Below are 17,381 nucleotides of genomic sequence, written 5' to 3'. Positions count from 1 at the left end.
AAAGACCTTGGGGGTTGGTTTTCAATAGAATTCAATTGAATCATATGATGAAACCTTACCATCCTAAAATTCAGAGAAAAATAGATACTGAATCACCCAGCTGCTAACAAAATATCGACAAACATATTATTACTAAGGATGAGATAATGACAAAAGCCTTTTGCTGGAGGGAAAAAAGAATACATGCATTTTGTTAGAGGAGTTACCATTCTCAACTGGGACAAATCATTTTCTCTTAGCTACACAAAAATGGGATTGTAGTTTATGTCTATCTATCGACTGTTCTAATCTTACAAAGGAATACTTTTTTCTTATTTCTGCCTCTCAAAACTAACTCAGATAAAGTTGTATCTCTAGCGGCGCCATAATCGACCATGCTGTTTTTGCTCTTGCATACGCCTGCAACCACCAGACCAACTATGTTAAGATCAATCAAACAAAACGATATATTATATTTCAAATATAAATAGTAACCAACTCCAGAAAAATTTCCCCCAAAACTAACAGTACGGGGTGAAAAACAACATAAAGCTCACAAAGAGAAAGCTCATGGGTTGGAGAATATGAAAGAAAAATACAATAGCAGAGTGCAGATGCAAATATAGTAGAAGTAATGTTTCCAATATCCGAGGCAAAGTTAGATTACACCTGTAACCCCCCCCCCCCCCCCCCTCTTCCAAAACCAAAAAAAAAAAAAAAAAAACTACTCCCTCCGGATCAAAAAAAGCCTTTTTTTCTTGTTCAAAAAAATATCCACTTATTAAATCAAGAAACAATTAACTTTATCTTTTCAGATTTGCTCCTATTAAGTGTTATGTGATCAAATCCCAATGTCTATTTAATTAGGGGTAGTTTAGTCAATTTACATATTATTTTCTTGGAGAGAGTAGTTTCGTAAGGGGTGTGTAAATGGATAAGTGGACTCTTTTTTTGATCCGGAGGGAGTAATAAAGAAGAAACATGAATTCTAGCTTTGGTGTCGCAAAAGGGGAAAGGGCGAGGGAGAACATATTAAGAGGCAAATTTCATCAGTAAAATTCAAGACAAAAATCCAAATCATCCTAAATTGCAAGTGTTGAGGATTTGTAATGCAGTTGAATAGCCAGCAAGAACTAATAGATACAAGAAGTGGGAAACTTGACCTTTGGTGCTCTTTGGATCGCTCAATGAACTCTTTAGGAATATCACGTCCTTGGTATGAAGCTAATACAGTTCGGATATCAGCTGGCCTGTGTTTAGCAACATCTGCACTCAAAGTTCAGAAGTCGTTAACAGTGAACTTCCAATACTCCCAAAAGTGAAGACATGATTAGGCTACGTCGTTACTTATGAATATGCTTACATTCAAGAAACGGAATAAGATCCAAAAGCACGGTATCGTCCGCCTCTCCTTTCCATGGTTTTATTTCTACGCAATTTTCTGGCTGTAAGCTACTTTCTAGTGCATGTCCACTCAAATATATAATCCTTGATGGATCCCGATTCAGCTTGGAAAGATCCTGCCAAAGAAGCATATGCGCCAAAAATGAATTCACAATCATTATTATTTGCAAGGAGTTGAAACGGAGAAAAAAGAGGTAATATAAAAATTTAAGAAAAAGAGAAAAAGACTAGAAAGAAAAAAAAGTCTTCTAGATTTTACAGGTGGAAGCTAAAGTATATCTCGGAGAATGTACAGAAACTAGAGTGATCACGTGATAGAAACATTCACATATACATGGATGACAGGTGATGAGTAGTCAAGTATTCATGCTGGTCTTACTCAGCCAATGAGAACAGTCAAGTACTCAATGCTGGTCTTACTCCGACCAAGTTATAGGTGTTTTGTTTATTCCCAATGGGCTAAGGTAAAGAGTCAAACAGCCTTTTGAAGCTCAAGCCTTTTGGCTATGCATTGTTCAAGAACTCTACAAGTGGCTAGACTCTCACTAAGTTTCTATTACCCGTCTAAATTGACTTTTCACTCTTTGAAATGTTAATGTATCATGTAACAATCTGCCAAAAGGCATAGCAGATTCGGTCCTTGCTGAGCCGCGCACTTTTAGCTATAAACTCAGTGGGATCTAAAAAAGGAATCTATCACATTTTACTATACATACAAAACAGACACAGGAGAAATTTACTTCCTCAATCCCGTATCTCTTTTGTCTCTTCAGCTTTCTTACAATATCAATTAGTTGTGACCTTTTAAATTTGAATGCTTCTTGATTCTTCCTCACTTGATCAAGCCTCCCCTAAGTTCCTATAAACAATCTCCTCCCCTCTTTCTTCAGTACAAGACGAAAAAAGGAGCTACTAACCGCGTAACTATCCACTTGAGATGATCGAAGAAGAAAATGCATAAAATCAATACACACTTGTCACGAAAATCAGTTAGTTTACGGATATATAGATATACGACATCTTTTGCTCTTCATTATTCTGTACCCTTGATTTTAATCAAATACTTACACCATGCAACAACATCTATAGTATGCTTCTACGAGACTGCCTTTCTTGATTTAAATCAAGTAAAGGTATCTTCTATTAAAACTGCTATTACTAAAACAACATTGACATAGATCAAGGATTAGCTATTAACTAATCAGAGTTTGGACAAGTTCTTCCTCTATTTTGCCTCCTAGAGAGTATAATTTTCCAGTCTCCTCATTAACACATATTACTCTATCTGAACACCAGTCAAATAACTTCAGAGAGCTGCAAATAATTTCACTTAGTCAAGCAACTCATTTTTTTCCATATAGCCAGGTTATTTATTCCCTTTCCCTTGCCACATTCCCGAGTTTTAGTCTATCAACCGGGCTTCCTATCTCCATATTAATGCCCATATTAATGCCATATAGGGAAATGCAAACCGTATTTCCCGTACCATGCAACTTGAAATAAGCTCCCAATTCCTAGATGGGCGCGGGGAGGCTGTGACCAGAAAGCGTAAGCTCTTTGCCGGAGGGCACCATTACAACTAAAAAACCTTCAAGAAATAGTGTTCTCTAGTAGCTAATTGTTTGGAGCTAAGACTTTCAAAAAGAAAAATCATATGAAAGTGGGGGCATGAGAGTTCTTGGCAATTAAAAATTCCATTCCTACAAGAATGGCTAAAGCCCACAATGGTTGCTTGGTTCATCCAACCCAAATACAGTGGCAGAAAAATGATAAGAAAAAGAGCTTTGGAATCACAAATAGTATTGCGCAGCTACAGGACAGATATAAATAACTAATGACAGAAAATTTTCACTAGAACATTTAGAGGATGAGGCCAAAAAACCTACTCTGTAATGCTTGCCATCAACATATCTAGTTGCACCTCTTGATAGCCTATACCGGATGCAGTGCTTTGGATCCAATCTTTCGATAACAGGGTCAACATACTGCAAAAACCATAGGCAGAAGTTTTAAGTACGTAACTGAAACAATATTTAGAAGACATTATGAGAGAAGTAAAAGGTACCATGCTCAGTTGGTCAGAGTATACAACGATCTCAAAAAATTGAGCCAAATGTTCTAAAAACGCATCAACCCCAGGTCTTTTGAATGTTCTCCAGCCTCTGTCACGCTTTTAAAGGGCTACAGGAGTCAGTAGTCATGCAGGAAATATTAAAAGATGGAAAGATCTGAATGCTTTAAGCACACAAAGCTATATCAGACGGAAAAACCATAAGGAAACTCTAGCATTGAATTGTCAATGTATCGTACTAATAGTGATCCATAAAGTAAATTAAAGCATGTTCCGGCCACTAATTGATAATAAAATCAACATGTTTATGACATGGATTTCTACCTGCCAATCAGAGTATATCAATGTCTCACTAAGATCAAGAACAAGGGTAAAGACATGCTGCTCAAGTGGGTGCAAATCTGGCAGGAGCTTGTCTGATGTTGGTTCACTGAAACCCTAAAACATAGCAAAAAGATCTTAGGTGAATTTTGTGAAGGTTAAAGCATAAGAAGAGAGGGATTAAGAATAAAATTGCCTGAAAAAATACTCAACTCGAACTTGATCTTCAGTCAACCGCCTTAGCTCAATGTAAAATTCAACTAACTTGGCAGGCACTGGAATATCAAAAGAAATTAACCAATATCAGCTTAAAAAGAGACTTTGGGGCTTAAAATTAACAATTAATACTAATTAGTAGGTAATGTATGTAAAATGACATTATACGCCAGCACTAAGAAACGTATTATAGCACGTGAATGTTCACTGAAACCCAGAAAATTACTAAGCATACAAGTAGTGGGATGTGCGATATAATTAAACTCATGGACAGACATCCACCTGCAGAGAAACTTTCATGTGCCAAAAGTGATAAGAGTGCATAATCTGAATCCATTACAGGCTTTTGCTGTTTTGCATGCCACAATGCACTGACCAGGTAACAGCAACACCATGCGATGTAAAAATCAACAAACTAATGCTTGAATTGTATCATTAAAATGGAAAAGCATGGTTGAAAACAAGAGTATGTCCACAATTATAGTACACAATACATGCAACAGAGACAACAGTTTTTTTTCCAGAGAAATGGTAAGTGTTATACAGCAGAGACAAAGGTTTGTGATAACATAACTTATTGTTGACATGCACATGGTCAAGGAGTCACACAAATAAGAAAATTTAGCCCCTTCTTGACTAAAAATAAGAGATGTGTACCAAAGACAAGTTGGAAACATCACCAACCTGTCATTGCCGAGGAGTAGAGTAAAGCTTGAAATTTCTGCACAAAAAGGAAAAGACACAATTAACCTCTCATTCTCCTTGAACTCTGATACAACTGCCAAAAGCTTTTTAAGTAAAAGATGAATCAATGCATATAAGATCAAGCCATATACTCTATAAGCTGTTTATTTGTGTAGTGTGTGATTTAGGCTCTAAAATTCATTAACAAATCCTATTATTTCACTTACACTCCGTTTCAAATTTTGAGCAATCCATGAGTAGCCATATGTTGCAAAAATAAGCACAAATGGTAAACATGAATCAAGCTAATCAGTTGAAGCTAAGAAGTGCATTGCATTGAATTTGCAATAAGTAGAGCCAACCTTCTCCCACCACCACATCAAGCACTATATATATATATATTGTGTGCGAGCGTGTCAAAAGCTTAACTTCAATCAAGCACAGCTTCACTAAAAGCTCACAATAAACAAACATGTACTACTAAATATAGTGCAAGGCAAGACTCACATCCAAAGCAGATGCATCATCTCCAACAGTATATTTGGCAGATTCACGCAAACTCTTGGTCTTATCCTCAATTTCATCCGACGTGTATGCTGCAGATAAAGGATATGTCAAAGATTGCGGAATTATATACACGAGAACAAATATATATTTGATGAACCAGCCAAACCAACTAGGCATTTCCAAGAATCATCCCCTTACCTCTGTGTTTCCACACAGACAGTCTATATAAACATACAAGTCCATTTTAAACATTTGACCAAAATCCACCAACAATCAAGCATACTACAAATGATCTGGTAAAAGAGTTTTGCTTCTGCCAACAAACATGTTAACTTATAACACATGGAAATTTAGCTAGAAATTAAGCAGTAATACAATTGCATATAAAACTATACTTAAGAAAACTCCATTTCACTTCATTTCAAAATCAAATGCATATGTGAATTCAAATAGCAGCATTAAAATTACCTTAAAGCCTAAGTCAACCAAATAATACAGATAACAAACCAAAAACATTAAAACGAACTGATTCAACACATTCACTTCATTCGAAAATCAAATGCATATGTGAATTCAAATAGCAGCATTAAGATGACCTAAAAGACTAAGTCAATCAAAAAATACAGATAACAAACCAAAAACATTAAAACGAACCAATTCAACACATTCACTTCATTTCAAAATCAAAATCATTACGCGAATTCAATTAGCAGCATTAAAATGACCTAAAAGCCTAAGTCAATCAAATAATACAGATAATTAACCAAAAAAAAAAAAAAAAACCAATTCATCACATTCACTTCATTTCAAAATCAAAATCATTACGCGAATTCAATTAGCAGCATTAAAATGACCTAAAAGCCTAAGTCAATCAAATAATACATATAATAAACCAAACCAAAAAAAAAACAACCGATTCAACACATTCACTTCATTTCAAAATCAAATGCATATGTAAATTCAAATAGCAGCATGAAGATGACCTAAAAGCCTAAGTCAATCAAAGAATATAGATAACAAACCAAAAATATTAAAACGAACCGATTCAACACATTTCACTTCATTTCAAAATCCAAATCATGCTCAAATGCATTTGTAAATTCAAATAGACGCATTATAATGTCCTACAAATCTAAGTCAATTAAAAAATACAGATAATAAACCAAAAAATAATTAAGAAGACCAAAAAACGAACTTCTTGAATCAAATAGCAGCATTATAATGTCCTAATAGACTAATCCAATCAAAACGTACTAATACTAAACCAAAAAATCTCAAATATAACCAACAAATTTAAAACATAACCAAAAAACGAACCGCATGTAGCGTAACCAGCAGTGGCAACACCACCAGTAACAACAGCAATAACACTATACTTTCTATGTGAATTCAACTAGCAGAATTAAAATGACCTAAAAGCCTAAGTCAAAAATTTAAAATATAACCAAAAATTTAAAAAAAAAAAACAACTAACCGTATGTAGCATAACCAGCTGTGGCAGCAATAACACTATAATTTCTATGTGAATTCAAATAACAGCATTAAAATGACCTAAAAGCCTAAGTCAAAATTTTTAAAAAACAACCAGAAAATTTTAAATATGACCAAAAAAATACGAACCGTATGTAGCGTAACCAGCAGTGGCAACACCACCAGTAACAGTAGCAATAACACTATACATAACACTATACTTTCTATGTGAATTCAAATAGCAGCATTAAAATGACCTAAAAGCCTGAGTCAAAAATTTAAAATATAACCAAAAACATTTAAAACATAACCAAAAAATACGAACCGTAAGTAGCGTAACCAGCTGGGGCAACACCGCCAGTAACAGCAGCAATAACATTATACTTTCTATGTGAATTCTAATAGCAGCATTAAAATGACCTAAAAGCCTAAGTCAAAAATTTAAAATATAACCAAAACTTTAAAACATAACCAAAAAATACGAACCGTATGTAGCGTAACCAGCAGTGGCAACACCGCCAGTAACAGCAGCAATAACACTATACTTTCTATGTGAATTCAAATAGCAGAATTAAAATGACCTAAAAGTCTAAGTCAAAAAAATTTAAAATATAACCAAAAAAATTAAAATACAACCCAAAAAACTAACCGTATGTAGCATAACCAGCTGTGGCAGCAATAACACTATAACTTCTATGTGAATTCAAATAGCAGCATTAAAATGACCTAAAATCCTAAATCAAAATTTTTAAAATATAACCAAACAATTTAAAAACTAACCGTATGTAGCGTAACCAGCAGTGGCAACACCGCCAGTAACAGCAGCAATAACACTATACTTTCTATGTGAATTCAAATAGCAGCATTTAAAATATAACCAAAAAATTCATTTTTCTTTTTTTATGTGAATGATAAATATAACCAAAAAAATGAACCATATGTAGCGTAACCAGCAATGGCAACAGCACCAATAACACTATACTTTTTTGGTATGTGAATTCAAATAGCAGCATTAAAATAACCTAAAAGCCTAAGTCAAAAATTTAAAATATAACCAAAAAAACGAACCATATGTAGCGTAACCAGCAGTGGCAACACCACCGGTAACAGCACCAATAACACTATACTTTTTCTATGTGAATTCAAATAGCAGCATTAAAATATCCTAAAAGCCTAAGTCAAAAATTTAAAATATAACCAAAAATTTAAAAAAAAAAAAAAAAAAAAAAAAACCAAACAACTAACTGTATGTAGCATAACCAGGTGTGGCAGCAATTACACTATAATTTCTATGTGAATTCAAATAGCCTCATTAAAATGACCTAAAAGCCCAAGTCAAAAACTTTAAAATATAACCAAAAATTTTAACATACAACCATAAAGGAATAGAAAATGGTTATGAAAGGTAAACAGCTGTGTCAACAGCACCGGTAACAGTAGCAATAACACTATACATAACACTATACTTTCTATGTGAATTCAAATAGCAGCATTAAAATGACCTAAAAGTCTAAGTCAAAAACTTTAAAATATAACCAAAAATTTTAACATACAACCATAAAACGAACCGTATGTAGCGTAAACAGCTGTGTCAACAGCACCGGTAACAGTAGCAATAACACTATACATAACACTATACTTTCTATGTGAATTCAAATAGCAGCATTAAAATGACCTAAAAGTCTAAGTCAAAAAAATTTAAAATATAACCAAAAAATTCAAAATATAACCAAAAAAAACGAACCATATGTAGCGTAACCAGCAATGGCAACACCACCGGTAACAGCACCAATAACACTATACTTTTTCTATGTGAATTCAAATAGCAGCATTAAAATAACCTAAAAGCCTAAGTCAAAAATTTAAAATATAACCAAAAAAACGAACCATATGTAGCGTAACCAGCAGTGGCAACACCACCGGTAACAGCACCAATAACACTATAATTTCTATGTGAATTCAAATAGCAGCATTAAAATGAACTAAAAGTCTAAGTCAAAAAAATTTAAAATATAACCAAAATTTTTTAAATACAAACCACAAAACTAACCATATGTAGCATAACCAGCTGTGGCAGCAATAACACTATAATTTCTATGTGAATTCAAATAACAGCATTAAAATGACCTAAAAGCCCCAGTCAAAAACTTTAAAATATAACCAAAATTTTTTAACATACAACCATAAAACGAACCGTACGCAGCATAACCAGCTGTGCCAACACCACCGGTAACAGTAGCAATAACACTATACTTTCTCTGTGAATTCAAAAAGCAGCATTAAAATGACCTAAAAGCCTAAGTCAAATTTTTTAAAATATAACCAAAAATTTAAAACATAACAAAAAAACGAACCGTATGTAGCGTAACCAGCTGTGGCAACACCACCGGTAACAGTAGCAATAACACTACACTTTCTATGTGAATTCAAAAAGCAGCATTAAAATGACCTAAAAGCCTAAATCAAAATTTTTAAAATATAACCAAACAATTTAAAAACTAACCGTAAGTAGCGTAACCAGCAGTGGCAACACCACCAGTAACAGCAGCAATAACACTATACTTAAGAAAACTCCATCCATTCTTCTCAGAACTTCCAGAACCTTCTGGAGGAGAATTCTCAGATGCTGGAATTTCATCTTTTATAACTGAAGATGATGAAATTATCGGTTCCTTTAGAGATTCTTTAGAATAAAATCGCCGATTACTTGTCGTAATTATTGATTCCTTTGGAGATTTTGTAGTAATGTTCGAAGAAAATCGCCGATTATTACTTCTCGATATTATTGAAAAAAATCGCGATTTTGATCGAGCTATAGCAGACATTGTTGTGAATATATTTGCTAGGGTTTAAGCGAAGAAAATGAAGATTTTAGAATGACGAAAGAAGTAGTAGGGTTTATGAATTTGACCCTTTTTTTTTAGTTTAACAGTGATCAAATGGAGGAGAAAATGACAAAACTGGTGCTTTGTGTTTGAGGTTAGGTTCAAAATAGTACCTTAGGTATGTATTTTAACAGTTTTGGTTCTTTAAGTGTGTCAATATTGAACACTTTTTGATAAGGTCACCCTGCCTTTCTCAGCCCCAACTTATGGGATTACACTGGGTTTGTTGTTGTTGTCATAAAATTTGAGTTCTCGTTTTTTGTATTTTTTCTCATAATCCCGTCAAATTTAATAAATAAAGTTTGATAAATATTGAAAGAAGACAAAAAGTGTTAACGTTTGGCAAACATGAATGACCAAAAGTATTCATTACATACCAAAACGATTTTGCATCTATACTCAAACACAAGGGACCATTTTTTGTCGGTTTTCTCTCTATTTGACAGTTCTTTCTATGTTTGAGGGGCTACCTTTTTCTGTTGAATACTAAATCCCAACTTGATACACAACGCTTCTCAACTTGAATTGAAAAAACAATGGGGTGTGGACACATTTGCGCGAATTCGGATAACGGCTACAAAAGAGAATTCGAAAGGAAGCTGTACCTGATCAGGAATGGACGTAAACTCGTAAGCTACCAATGGAGCTAACTCTAAGGTTTTCGCAATGACAGGAAGTGAAGATTGACTAAATGGAAGAGAAAATGATAAAAATGATGCTCTATGTTTAAGGGTAGGTTTAAAATAGTCCCTTAATACTGCATTTAACAGTTTTGGTCTTCAACTTTGCCAAAAGTTAACACTTTGACCTCCGTCAAATTTTTATCGAATTCAATCTGCTAGATTTGATGAAAACAGTGAAGAAAAAAAAAAGGAAATTAGCAGGAATGTACATTTGAAGGTACATTTTTGCAGTTTCTGATATTTTTAATTCATCTCTAGAGTATGGCAGTTTTTTGGGTATAATTTCTGCTATTTTGTATATACTATTTTTCAATGTCTAGTGTAATTTTTATGATGCATATTTTAGAATTTGATGAGACTTTCTTGTTGTTTATCATTAAAAAAAAAATCACTGTTTCTGTCAAATCTAACAGACTGAGTTTGATAAAAACCTGACACAACATAAAAATATTAACTTTTGCCAAACTTAAAGGACCAAAACCGGTAAGTACATACTTAAGAAACTATTTTGAACCTACCTCAATCTAAGGAACCATTTTTTATATTCTCTCTCAAATGGGGTATAGGCTGTAAGGCGGATATGTCGTATTCTTTTAAGTTAGCTTGTTAGAACCCTGAGGTTTAAGCAAAGCAAAAGTAGACCCTTCACTCTTTTGAAAACGATTATAATCATTTGAGTCAAACAAAGTGAAGTTAGACCCCTTCACGTTTTTGAAACAACTATAAACCTTTGAAACTTTAATGAAATTAAGAGGTTTGGATGGACACTTTGTAATCGAATTTGGGTATAATTATGTGTAATTATATAGTTTTGGACCATTTATTCAGACAAGTATTAAACGTTCAACGGTCTTTTTTTGGTTGAATAAATCGATAAACCCTTAAATTTGTCGGTAAATTTCATCTGGATACTCGAAATATGGTTTGTCCCAGTTGAGCGCCTTAGCACATGATGAAAGTGTTCTTGTTAGATACTTTCCTCTCATATTTTCAAAAAGTTTATGTGCGTATTCACAACCGTCCATTACGTACATAAGTTAATCACATAAAATATGTCTCTTCCTTTAATTATATACATCAGCATCAATTGGAACGTGCATGAGGTTTTACAACTTATTGAGATTAATGCATACAATTAAAGTAGGTGCGTATTTTATGTGGTTAACTTATCTATGTAATGAGCACTTAAGAATACGCGCAAAAGCTTTATCAAATTTTTAGTCATAAGTGTATAATAGAAACAATTTATCATATGTTCATGTGATCAATTAAAATATGCCGTAGTTCGAATATCTAAATGAATTTTACTTGCCAGTTTAATGGATTGTCGTTGTATTATGCATTTTTTTTGTGCTTGCATGGTTTTAAATAAAGAGTTTGATTTAATCATATTTTCTTGTTAAAGATGAAGGTATCTATTTCACCACACCTTATATGTAAATTCAGATTTAAAATATCCTTGTTCTACCTCTACTATCAGGGTAAAGGATATTGTGTATTTGAATATGTTTATAGGGTCTAAATTGAAAAACTGAACTTTATCGATTTTGCACCAAATACTACATATTTGCCCTTATCTTTATGGACTCTACGCGATGCAAATTTAAATTAACGGATAATTTAGAGACCGCCTTTTAGGATTGACTTCATAACACTAACCTCCTTTGTGATTTACGATATTTCGCTTACCTCCTTTATTTTAAACTTGTAACAATTATTTTTAATCTATTTATCATTAATATTAAAAATGTATGATTTGACTATTTTGAGAACAAAAAATATTTCAATTAATGTGGACAAGAAATACATTAACAGACCTAGTTTGGTTTATAATATTTGGTTTTAGGTTATCTTGCTTGTGTGGAATGGCCACTGGATGCGTGTTCCTTAGTTTTTTTTCTTCCTTTGGTTTGTCTAATCTCTTTCAGTATTTAAACATTTTTTTTTAATACTAGTTTTAAAATTTATTTTAAAACTAGTATCATTTTTTTAATAATAGTTTTAAAATTTATTTTAAAAACTTAAAAGAAGAGAGATAAACTTAATATCATAAATCACAAGAGAGATCAGTATTACGAGGCCAAACTTGAAAGGAGATTTATGATATTATCCAATAAATTAGTCGGATTAGTAAATTCCGAGTTCACGCGATTCAAACATCGGTCATAATACAAAGTAAAACACACTTCTACACATTTCTCTGAACTTAATCAATACATACATAAATTTGGTGATATGGAACATCAAAGATTTAACAACTAAATTCAATTTTGTTTGAACGAATGATTGAGTGCCTGTTTCGATGGGCTTAAAAAATGAGAAAATAGCTTATAAAAAAAATTGGCCAACTTATTTTTTGATCTTATTTTAAGCACAAATAGTTTATAAGTTAATACCCAAACAAAAAAAGGAAAACAAATTTATAAGTTGTTTTTAGCAACTTATAAGCTAAGCCAAACGGGCTCTGAGTATATTATGAATGGATATAATCCATATATAGCTTTCCCCATCCACATGGCAACTTTAACTCATCACAATTAGGGGTGTTCATGCTTCGGTTTGGGTCGGTTATTGGTTAAAACCATAACCAAACCAATTTAGTCGGTTTTTAAATGTCTAAAACCATAACCAAACCAAGTAAAATAATAACCACCGGTTTGGTTATTGTCGGTTTGGTTCGGTTTTCAATTTATGACTAGCGTGACAATTCAAATATTCTCTCTCTACATTCTTCAAATTTCTTATGAAGCTCTTTTTCCTCACGGCCCACAAGGGAACTCTTGCATATTAGGGAAATACATCTCACTAGTGTAAAATGAAAAGAGATAGTAGGATTTTTACTTTTTACTCTTATGCTTACGACTTATTAGAGTTGGGTTTGGATTGTTGGAACATATTCTTTTAAGACATGGGCTTAAAAATAAGTAGACCAAAATTAAATTAATAATTAAAAGATAAAATATCTTTAATTATTTATGAAAAGTAATATTATACATATAAATATATAAATTTTATGTATATAATTATCCCCCATCCAAACCAAATATTATCGGTTTTTCAAATTTAAAACCAAACCAAACCAAATCATTCACAAATTCACAATTCACAATTAATCACAACCCCTACATTGTGGGATGCCTCATTTTGTGTGATGTTCTATGAATCGCCTCCAAGGTTAACTAGTTTTCATGACAAGACTACTCCTACGGACCATCTCTTTCAAATGAGTTTAGCTTTTACACAAAAGACTCTTTTAATTCACATACCAATTATACAGAGACTTAATGAGAGAATTAATAATAAAAAAATTATTAGAGTAATATTTTTTTTTTTATAATTGTGATGCCTACTTGCACATATCTCGACTAATTTTACGGGGAATCTGTTATCTCTATTAGCACAAGTATCGGGTCACTCTGTCCACCAAAGGTTGGGCAGACATAAAGAAATCGCCTATTTGTTTGTCTCTGTTGAATTTTTATACAATAATTAATTATGAGATGATTGTTATATATGCATTACTTTACATTGAAAGGCCATTTTTGTCTTTAATAGTTTAATCCCGGCAATATTATTAACAAATTATTCTTATTTCACATTCTATCACACATAGAATAATAAGTATATTCTTGCATAAATTAATTCATATATTATTTAATATTGTACCGCCAACCAACATTGCATAGTTATGCGGTACTCTTTTCTTATGCGACCAACCAAATAGCGTATTATCTTATGCGAAAATTTCTGCTTGGATTAATTACTCTCCGACCTATCAACCAAATGACCCTTACGTTTTTTTTTTTTTTTTTTTTTGAAATATATATATATATCAAGTATCATGTCAACTAAAAATAATTACATATATAGTTAATAATAGGTGAATCGACAACCTAAAATATAAGATAGGCAACACATATTAAAACATATATAATGGTAGTGTGTGTAAGTAAAATTCCTTTCAAATTAAAGCCTTTAAAAGCAGCAAACATCCTTACTAGTTCTTTGCCAGAAAGCTCCTATTGCCCTCTTCCCCTTTTCAAAAGGAAGATCACACAAAGAAAGAAGAAAAGAAAAAAAAAAGAAATTAGGCATAACAAGATGATCAATGAAATGGAGTACCAAAACCTACAAAGCATAAAGAAGTTAACTCTAGTATCACTACTGTCATTGTTCTCATTCCTCTTTTCATACACATATTTTTATTATAAGTACTTCTATTTCCTTGCATTTCCCTTCCAAATTCTAAACCATATTGCTGGGGATAAGAACTACATATTTCTCATTTGCAATGGTATCTTGCTACTCCTGACAAAGACTTCAGGCATGGTTAATATTCTTCTTTCTCCCTTGGATTTCGATCTTAATGAATTCTCGAAAACATATTTAAAAGTATTTTTGGAAAGTAACAGTAGTGCGCTTTCTGAATACAATGAAGAAGAAGAAGAAGAAGAAATAATAAAGTTTGTAATATTAGAAGATAATAAGCAATTGGAGGCATCAAAAGAAATAGTGGAAGTGGATGAAAATGGCATTTTCACAAATAATATTGAAGAAGAAAACGAAGAAGAAGAGGCAGAAGGAGGAAAAGTAGTGGAAGAAAGTGATGATGAGCCATTGAACAAGTTGAGTATAGAGGAATTAAACAAGATATTTGAAGAATTTATTAAGAGGATGGAGCAAGAAATTAGGGTGGATGTTCATGAGCAACAATTGGTCCGAGTGAAGTAATCATTTTTTTTGGTTTTCATCAAGTGCCCTGCCCCGTACCTTTTATGGGGCTTGCATAATTTAGATTCGCAATGAAAAATTCTAATATGGGCAAGGGTGAATCCGGGGCAAAGATAGAATTGTCTGGATACCAGTAATTTGGAGGAATCCAATAGCTTTTGTTTAAACAGTATATATTTGTGTTAGGAAATTCATTAAATATGTACACATATTATATTTAAAATATCCAGTTATTAGTACTCGATGTCGTCGTTTTAAAATTGAGAAGTTGATATCCTTGCTTTGCCTCAACAATGAGGGTAAAGTGTTTCATTTAAAAGGCAATTTCATTTCGGTATTCAAATCCAAGACCTCCGATTAACAATAAGGGGTACTTATAACTACTCCACCATAACATTTGGTGGTGATCAAGTTTTCACTTCATTATATATATTACTAAAAAAAAATGTATTTGACTTGTTTTCTTCATCATTTTAGTAGTGATTAGAATTTCGTTTGGATGTTTTTGACTTGGTTCATTTTTTGTTGTCGGTTCCATGTTACATGCACGTCATTAAACATTTAGCTGAGAAATGTTTGAAATATAGATTGGGATATTGTCAGAAAAAGCTATATAAAAAATTGGCCGAAAAGATTGTTATTTACAATAATCATTAGTTGATGGAATAATCGTTGACATTTCTACTGTACCGTTTTTATAAAGAACCTTTTTAATAGAGTAAAATAGAAGAGTTAAAGTTTATAGTTGATAAATATAGGACCAGAGGAGTATATATCAATCCACTGATAATTGGATTATACACAAGGTGATAGTCACGTGTATATATATATAGCATTGCTCTTGTATCGATGTGAAACAACAAGTATCTAAAATAATCGAGATGCGAAGAGATAATTGGCCCGGAGAACATCGTAAAAAATGATAGCCAATATAAGAATGGAACCAACTTATATATAAGTACAAATATTATTTTATACTGTCAATATATACCTTAACTTCTTGTAAACAAATTTAGTTATATTTTTGTTTCTAATTTTATTTATTATTATTAATAATCATCTAAAATGATTTTTTAAGTGAACCAAACGTCTTAGATTCTCATACATTGTAATGTGGTTATTATATAATATAAATTAAACTCGAATATATGGTGTGTGTATATATATGTATATATATGTCTAACTCTATATATCCACTCATTTAGTGGACAGATGTTAATAACAAATCGATTTTAGAATCTCTGATTTTCATGATGAGACACCAGAAACAACTAAAGACAATACAACTCAATGATTAGTTGCTCAATTAGGTTTATGATAATTGACTTAACATATAATTTGCTAGTATTTGTTAATTGGCTTCTTGCCTTCTTGGATTGAAGTTAGAAGAGGATTTCAAGTATGGATACTAGGAAAGTGGTCTAGAGTATCCGTGGTGTTCGCGTCAGTTTGCGTATACGTCAATTAAGTTCACGGGATATTTATTAATTCTTACTAGTGCAGACATCGAATAACTCTGCCCACAAGACCTGGAGATATGGGAAGACATCATCCGTGTACCTCGACTAATTCCAAGAGATATCTACTACCTCGCACTAGTACAAATATCAGATAACATTATTCGTTAAGCTTTGGATAGATGGAAAGAATTACTAGTGCACTTTGACTAATTACATGTGGTACTTACTACCTCTCACCAACATAGATACCGAGTAACTCTGTCCACCTCGGCTTGCACAGATAGGAAAAAGTCACATACTGTTGTTGCCTCACACATTGAGATTTGAGCTCGAAATCCCATATTGTTTTCAATCTATTTCTTTGATCACTAGGTAATTTTCTTGGGTTCTTTTTTAGACGAGTTTTAAGTTTTATGCATAGACCATTAAAAAAATGATATTTTACACTTGTAGAGAGAAAATGATAGGTTATGTATGACCAGTTACAATTTGGACAAAATAGTATGTTTGAGAAACTCCATCAATTCTTCTCGGTAGAAGATTCTGGAGTATAAGTCGCATTTCAGAAGTGCGATTTATAAGTTGCATTCCAAAACTGCTATTTAAGCTACATTCATCTTCCAATATATATGCTCGTTAAGCGCGGATTCGAAATATCTATATTGATTAACTAGGTTTCTTAACTTTGATATATCTTTAAAATTATGAATTTATATTATCTATATTGATTCAACCTTTAAGGTTCTTAACTTTGAACCGTATATCTTTAAAATTATGAATTCATATCTATTATTTATTATAATTTTTAAAGGCAAAAGACATAAATTACACAAATTTGTGTCGATATCACTCTACATCAAAAGTATTATTTAGATGACTTGTAACAAAAAATGAATGCGCGTTTTGATTATATATTATTTGTTTTTCCTTTTTTTTTAAATTAAAAATTCATTTTTGTAACCCCACCCCA

The 17,381-nt window shown here is 32.4% G+C and overlaps 2 protein-coding genes across 3 annotated transcripts; one reads left to right on the top strand and one right to left on the bottom strand.

Moving 5' to 3' along the window:
• Nucleotides 1–101: 101 nt before the first annotated feature.
• Nucleotides 102–9,555, bottom strand: LOC132053174 (mitochondrial import inner membrane translocase subunit TIM50-like). Of its 2 annotated transcripts, XM_059445080.1 has the most exons (11): nucleotides 9,422–9,555; nucleotides 9,156–9,358; nucleotides 5,183–5,271; nucleotides 4,676–4,712; nucleotides 3,989–4,050; nucleotides 3,779–3,892; nucleotides 3,449–3,553; nucleotides 3,270–3,368; nucleotides 1,343–1,499; nucleotides 1,143–1,245; nucleotides 102–399 (listed from the first exon to the last, which is right to left on the bottom strand). In XM_059445080.1, exons 1-11 carry the CDS (start codon nucleotides 9,475–9,477, stop codon nucleotides 354–356), a joined length of 1,071 nt encoding a protein of 356 aa, XP_059301063.1. In that variant the 5' UTR covers nucleotides 9,478–9,555; the 3' UTR covers nucleotides 102–353. The 2 variants fall into 2 exon arrangements, with proteins under 2 accessions (XP_059301063.1, XP_059301062.1); XM_059445079.1 differs by having other exon boundaries at nucleotides 9,156–9,543.
• Nucleotides 9,556–14,546: 4,991 nt separating this feature from the next.
• On the top strand, nucleotides 14,547–14,951 carry LOC132054080 (uncharacterized). Its single transcript, XM_059446149.1, has one exon. The coding sequence runs from the start codon at nucleotides 14,547–14,549 to the stop codon at nucleotides 14,949–14,951; it is 405 nt and encodes a 134-aa protein (XP_059302132.1).
• The last annotated feature ends 2,430 nt before the right edge of the window (nucleotides 14,952–17,381 follow it).

The sequence above is a fragment of the Lycium ferocissimum genome, chromosome 4 (assembly GCF_029784015.1).
Source record: "Lycium ferocissimum isolate CSIRO_LF1 chromosome 4, AGI_CSIRO_Lferr_CH_V1, whole genome shotgun sequence".
NCBI lineage: Eukaryota > Viridiplantae > Streptophyta > Magnoliopsida > Solanales > Solanaceae > Lycium > Lycium ferocissimum.
This window is presented reverse-complemented; position numbering and strand designations above follow the sequence as displayed.

Excerpts from the sequence above, each read along its gene's own strand:
- LOC132053174 (XM_059445079.1), bottom strand. The coding sequence starts at position 9,477 with ATGTCTGCTATAGCTCGATCAAAATCGCGATTTTTTTCAATAATATCG. Across the intron at positions 5,272-9,155 it reads TGCTGGTTACGCTACTTACG|CATACACGTCGGATGAAATT; the intron begins GTTAGTTTTTAA and ends CTTTATCTGCAG. Across the intron at positions 3,554-3,778 it reads TGATATACTCTGATTGGCAG|CGTGACAGAGGCTGGAGAAC; the intron begins GTAGAAATCCAT and ends GCCCTTTAAAAG.
- LOC132054080 (XM_059446149.1), top strand. The coding sequence starts at position 14,547 with ATGGTTAATATTCTTCTTTCTCCCTTGGATTTCGATCTTAATGAATTC.